Here is a 6,422-nt window from a genome sequence, read left to right as displayed (position 1 = left end):
AAAAGGGAAGTTTAGTTAACATGATTAGAAAAGTCAAAAAGTCAAAAAGGCTGCTACTCATAAGCAACAACCCTTTACATTACTCTCAAAGTAATAACTACAGTGTTCCTTGGTTTTTAACAAGCTGTTTACATATAAAAAACAGGAGGTTATATCAGCCTACAGCCCATATTCATTGATTATTATGTTTTAATTATACTGGCTACTCCGTTTGTTTCCGGAGTGTGTTCAGAAATTAATTTCGAACTACCGTAATTATTATTAATAATAATAAAAACAAATGCATATTTCAGGTACAAAGTTGCAGGACTGTTTGCTTGCAGTAACTGAAAGTAAACTGCACTCTTCGCAGTGTGGCTGTAACTAGACTACCGCCTCACACGCCAGGAGGGTGAACCGCCGGAAACAACCTACCCTGCCTTCTCCGTGCGTGAACCTTACGTGATTGACGGATCAGCCGGACCAATCGCACGCCTACTTCCCCTTTCCCGCGCTCCAATCACTTGCCCAGGACGCGTACACAGAAAATTTTACGGCGCAGTCACGGTAGGTTGAGCCGACTGAGGTCCATAGAAATTTGACAGCTTCACAGGTGAGACAACCGTCCAGAGGCTGTTTCACTTTAGCTTCCAGGTTTTTTTTTTCTCTCGGAACTCTATTCACTGTGAGCCTGGGGTTGCCACAGTCAAAAAACAACCATTCGAAGTCTAATCATTCCGGCAGCATGAGCAAAAAGAAAAAGGACTGGAAGACTGAAAAAGGTAAGGCTTGTTTTGGAAAGGGGGGGAGGTGGAATGAGGCTATCATCATCTCCATGGCAGACGGCGTGAATCTTTACCACGCCAGAAGACTGACAGACACTCTTTCCGTCTTGTCCGTGTGCTGCAGTAGTAGCCTACTTGTTTCCTAGACTGCTTGATAATCCCACAGGGCGGACTGTACAGATGTTGTAATGATGTTCTGCCTCCTGTTTGTGCCGCCGTAATGTATGTTTGACATTCGCAACAACGCTGCCGACACAGTGCTTGCTTATTAGCTTACATTTAAGGTGCTCATAGATCTTTCTCGAGTCTTCACGTACCTGTCAGAGTACCCCACCACCCCCAACTAACAGTTCCCGTCTCCCACCTGTATGATGCAGCAGCAGCAGCAGCAGTTCGCTGAGTTGCAAACAGCATTCTCTGCAACTCGATGCCCTTGTAGGTATACAGCTCTCTTAGGAATTAGCGTGCATTAATATAAACCGTGCACTTATTCTTAAAGCCGACCACAGTTTGAAGCATACAACGATAGCAGGTTATTGTGAAACTTTTCTCTTTGACATACAGGACAGACCTGTTGTCTGACAAAGAGGCAGAGGCAGTAAGGAGACTTCAGCACTTTGTGAAGTTTACTTGTGAGTTGTAGCTTTGTAACTCACAGCAGAGCTTTTTCGGGGTAAACTTCTTTCTTTTGGCTTAGCAGCTGTGGTTAGTGTGGCAGTCACTGGTTGCATTGCGTTTCTGCCACCTTAAAAACGAGCAAACAGCAACTAGACTGCAGCCACAATTATGCATGTTGGTTGCACATGTATTTTCCCTGCTATGACATGCTTATAGAGAGAAGCAGTGCTACATAATGTCACATTAGGGGCAAATTTCCTTATCTGATCCTGCTCATTCAGTAAATGAAACGATGTTTTTGTTTTTTGTTTTGCATTATATTGGTTGCTTTCAATTTGAATTATGCATTTGTTTTATGGTTCAGTCTGTGTCTAAAGGATGTTTCTATAAATGCTTCCAGTTTGAGCAGGAAGCACCACAGAATGAATATCAATGTAAGTACTATTGTTAATCTACGTCAAATCCTTTTAATAGGAGATCATGGTAAGTCAAAACATGAAAGAAAGAAAAACCCTTTAAACTTAAGGATATTAACATTCTTATTTCTTAAAATGCTCCTTGACTTGGGCGAGTCTCTAGGCTTTGGGAAATCGCGCTATGTAATAACACCAAAGATGAAATAATTTCCCTCATTTTGACACTTTTAGTTTCTCTGGAAAGATCAGCCTTATTTCTGAAGCGGTTGAAAATCTGATTTGCCACATTTACCAGAATTCTGACTGTAGTAAAACTAGGGAGATTTATGAAAAAGAATGAACAACATATAGAAACATAACCGAGAATATTCATGAATAAAAAGACAGCATATGCTGTTCAGGCTGCAGGTACTTGGATAATGCCAGTTTTTGTAGTTTTGCCTCTGTACGCCACGACACTGGAATTTAAATCAAACAGTCAATATGAATTTAAAATTCACACTTTGAACTTTAATTCAAGGGGCTTTGCATAATTTTTTGCATTAACTATTGAGGAAATACTGTTTCCAATGGCTCAAAAGTAATTGGACAACTGGCTGACAAAATGTTTCATGGTTAGATGAAGTCAGTTTGCTTATTATTCCAGATAAAAGATCTGGAGATTATTCCAAATGCTGAACTTGAATATGGTAACTTTTCACTGGAACTCTAAATGTGATGTCCAAAGTGATGTCAGCGGGAGTGAGGGAGGCCATCATTAGGCTGAAAACCCAAAAAATAAACCTATCAGAGAGACAGTAAAAGACTTTTTGAGTGGCCAGATCAATCAAAAAGAATGAAAACACTAGCTCAGCCATACCAAAAGGTCTGCGAGACCACAGAAGACTAAGTAGATGAATTCTTCTCTTAGTTAAGAAAAACGCTTCACAGCATCTAGCAAAAACACTTTCAAGGAGGTTGGTGTATCATTACCACTGGTTACACTCATGAAGGGTTTGGCAGCAAATATCTAAAAGAGCCTGCACAGCTCTGATTGATTGGAAGAGAAAAGTCTGGAGAATGAAAGGATCTGCTCCAAATGCATAACCCTAACCCTGATCCAAAGCATAAAACATTATTCATTGAACATAAACGAGGCAATGTTATGTCACGGGCATGTGTGGCTGCCATTTCAACCATGGGCCTAGTGTTGATGATGTGACGGCTGATAGAAACAGAGGGATGAATTCTGAAGCGTAGTGGGCTATACTCTCCGCTTAGGTTCAGCTAAATGCCGCAGGGCTGATCGGACAGCACTTCAGTGTGCAAAATGAACCAAAGCATACTGAAAAAGCCATGGAAGAGCTTTTCAAGGCAAATATTCTACAACTGCCAAGCCAGTCACCTGGTCTCAACCCAGTAGAGCAAGCTTTTCAGTTAGTGAAGCGCAAGGAAGGAAACACAGTATCTAGTTATGGGGATTGTCTTGAAGTATTTAAACCACTCATTATATTTCAAATTATGTCAGTTTGTCCCATCAGTTTTGAACCTCTGAAAATGAGGCCATATGCATAAAAATGAAATATGTTAAAGGTTGATGCATTTTTTTTGTTAAACACCTTCAATAAAGTTGAAAGTTTTCAATCACACCTTTTAAAACCACTGGAGGCAAAATTAGAGAAATTGCCCAAAAGTCATTGATCTACCGTATTTCCCGGACTACAAAGCGCACCTGAATATTAGCCGCACAAGCTAAAATCGGGGGAAAATCCTGTTTTGTACATACATTAGCCGCACCTGACTAAAAGCCGCAGGTGTTTCAATGTTGACTTATCATATGTAAGAGAATATGCACAAAGGGAATTGTCAGGAAAGAGACGGCTGTTTGGAGACACATCACTTTTATTAATATTTTGAAAAACAAGTTAAGGGTACATATTTGCATAACTTTTTAGGTATATGTACAAGTAGCGGTAATTACAAGTACGAAACATGTACTGTGCTTCATAAATGAGTAACAAATGTAGTACATAACAATAACCTACAGCACACCAGAAAAATAGATTCGGCTCAGGTGCAGTGACACGGCTTTAACAAGAAGAAAAGTCAGTCATTCACCACCATCTTCCTGCGCACTAAAACCACCAAAGTCCTCTTCTCCAGTGTCGGATACGAACAGGCTCAGGATGGCTACGTCATCCACTCTCAGCTCCTTTCCTTTGTTGTCACTTTCAAAACCAAACAATTACTCGTTGTCAGTGTCAGAGTCGAACACCCTCAGAAGGGCCGTGGCGGTGTCCTCCTCTCCATCATGCAGCAGTCAGCCCTTTGAAATCCGTTGGTGATCATGGATGTTTTCAAACTTTTCCACGCTGTCAGATTCCACCGGTGGAGTTGAGCATAACTTGCTTTTTGCAAGTTTATCGCCGCTCGTCATCCACGCCTCCCGCTGAACACGTAGCGCTACTTTGAAGTTTTTTTTCACGCTACTTGTGTGGCACTATGTTGCCTGGCGGATGGACATGTGACCACCACTCTTGAACCCCGATACTGTGTGTCTGATCACATGCCCTTCTGCCAGGCAACGTAGTGCCGTACAACAGCGGAACAAACAAAACAAATCGTCTTACGATATGACAAAAATCATGGACAATCCATAGAAAAGCCGCACCTGACTAAAAGCCGCAGGGTTCAAAGCTTGTGCAAAAAGTAGCGGCTTATAGCCCGACAATTACGGTAATTGTGATATATGTTATATGTATGCAGCACAGGTGACTTGCCCTTTCAGCCAGGAGTTTAGAAAACTATTCGGGCCGTTTGATTGATATGATACTATGTGAAATAATCTCATGACCTCTAACCCAATCTTTGGGATTCTGCAAAGGACAGCAACAAAGTGCTTCACTGTAGTCCAGAGAGCCTTTCTGTGTTCAACTCCAGAACTGCCTTTTTATTCATCCATGTTGAATAATAGCTATTTTAGGAGTAACAGCAGTGGGCAAGAGGGAGAGAGAATACATCAGGGATACAACAGATATCCCCTATTGCTGCAAGGCCTTCAATGTAAGCCTGACCTCCTGTGATATTCTGTGTAACGATGATCCAAAGAAGCTTACATTTCTGACCAGAACATAGTCATCTCTTTTTCCCTGAATATGTAGGCTTTTATTTCTGCAACAGTCTCATAACCCATAGTGCCATTTAAAAAGAAACAATTCAATGTTGATATGATATGCATTTTATTTGATCTGTTACAGAGGTGATTTCAAAGTACACAGTGTAAACTAGGCTACTTATCTGGCAATGATTTCACAGTAGCACATAATTAGGATGATTTGCTTTTGCTTTTGCACAACAGCTCAATGCTGTCAACCAGTAGCAAGCAAAGGCTCTGTTGCAGTCAGAGCAGAACCAGCAGAAGGTATTTGATATTAGACAATTATAATGTAGGTTGTTTTAAAAACAAACACATAAGCAATACAAAGCACTGAGATTTCTTGTACATTGATTAGATAGCGCCTAGTATGAGTTTAAATGTAGTGAGATTTTAAGAAGTAAGTTCTTTGAAATAGTTTCTTGACAGACAAAGGGCAGGACAGTGTAGATATAGTTAGTATTTATTTATGGGTTCTGTATTTCACTCACTGGCTGCAAAGGATTTTCATTCAGGTATTAAAAACAATCCTTCTGCTTAAAATGATGTTAGTTGGTCCAGTTAATTTTGAGTCTCTAAAAATGGGGGGATTGTGTAAAAAAAAAATTGTTGTATTTCCTAAAGAATTAATGCAAAAAAAATGTGTTAAACCCTTCATATTAAAGCTGAAATCTGAACTTTGATCACATTTTGCTTGCCTGATTTAAAACGTATAATTTAATTTAAACTTTATAGATAACTGGAAAACTTCTGGTCTTATTAGAAGAGGTGACTTCATCTCACTTTGGATGGAGCAGGTTGCAATTCTAGAAATCTAAATTGTATAAATTTCCTGTGAGACCAACAAAGAACAATCCAAAAATCAGCAAAAAATAATGTAAATATAAAAATTCACAAAAAAATCATTAATATAACTCTCTCGACCACATCAAGGAGTAAATTAATTAAATGTAGACTGTTGAACGTTAAGTTTTTCTCTTCTAAATCTCTGTTAGTAAATGATTTATTAATTAATTGATCGATATTATTGATTTATTTCCCCTACAGAAGCCCGGATGCAGCAGGATAAATATGTTAGTTTAAATTAATCAGCACCCTTAAGTCATACTAACTGTCAGAAGCACAGGAGGAGGAGCAATCTTTCATGCTAGCTTAGTTTAATCAAGCAGCTGATAAGCCAAAGTGCAAAGATCTAGAAAAGTTCTAATTCATTTGAAAGTGAAAAACACAAAAAAACTGTTTTCCTTTTTGTTTCTTGCTCTTTTTCAGAGTTTCTATTGATTTCATTAATGTATTTTCTTTACAAAGAAAAGGATAACCATTACAGGAAAAAGATATTCCGAGTTGACCCACAGAGCTAACATTGAAGAAAAGCAACTTTAATAAATGCTGATATATACAGTGGGGCAAAAAAGTATTTAGTCAGCCACCGATTGTGCAAGTTCCCCCACCTAAAATGATGACAGAGGTCAGTAATTTGCACCAGAGGTA

At 39.3% G+C, this 6,422-nt stretch overlaps 1 protein-coding gene across 1 annotated transcript in view; it reads left to right on the top strand.

The window, feature by feature from the left end:
* Nucleotides 1-385: 385 nt before the first annotated feature.
* macrod2 (mono-ADP ribosylhydrolase 2) overlaps nucleotides 386-6,422 on the top strand; it is a 399,252-nt gene continuing 393,215 nt past the window's right edge. Inside the window, exon 1 of the mRNA XM_005749337.2 lies at nucleotides 386-761. Within this exon, the coding sequence (XP_005749394.2) occupies nucleotides 725-761 (37 nt within the window). The 5' untranslated portion in view covers nucleotides 386-724. The remainder of the gene's footprint in view (nucleotides 762-6,422) is intronic.

This window comes from Pundamilia nyererei, unplaced genomic scaffold (genome assembly GCF_000239375.1).
Source record: "Pundamilia nyererei isolate P.nyererei 1_Seehausen unplaced genomic scaffold, PunNye1.0 scaffold00241, whole genome shotgun sequence".
NCBI lineage: Eukaryota > Metazoa > Chordata > Actinopteri > Cichliformes > Cichlidae > Pundamilia > Pundamilia nyererei.
The sequence above is the reverse complement of the archived record's forward strand: the minus strand, read 5'-3'. Positions and strand labels throughout refer to the sequence as shown.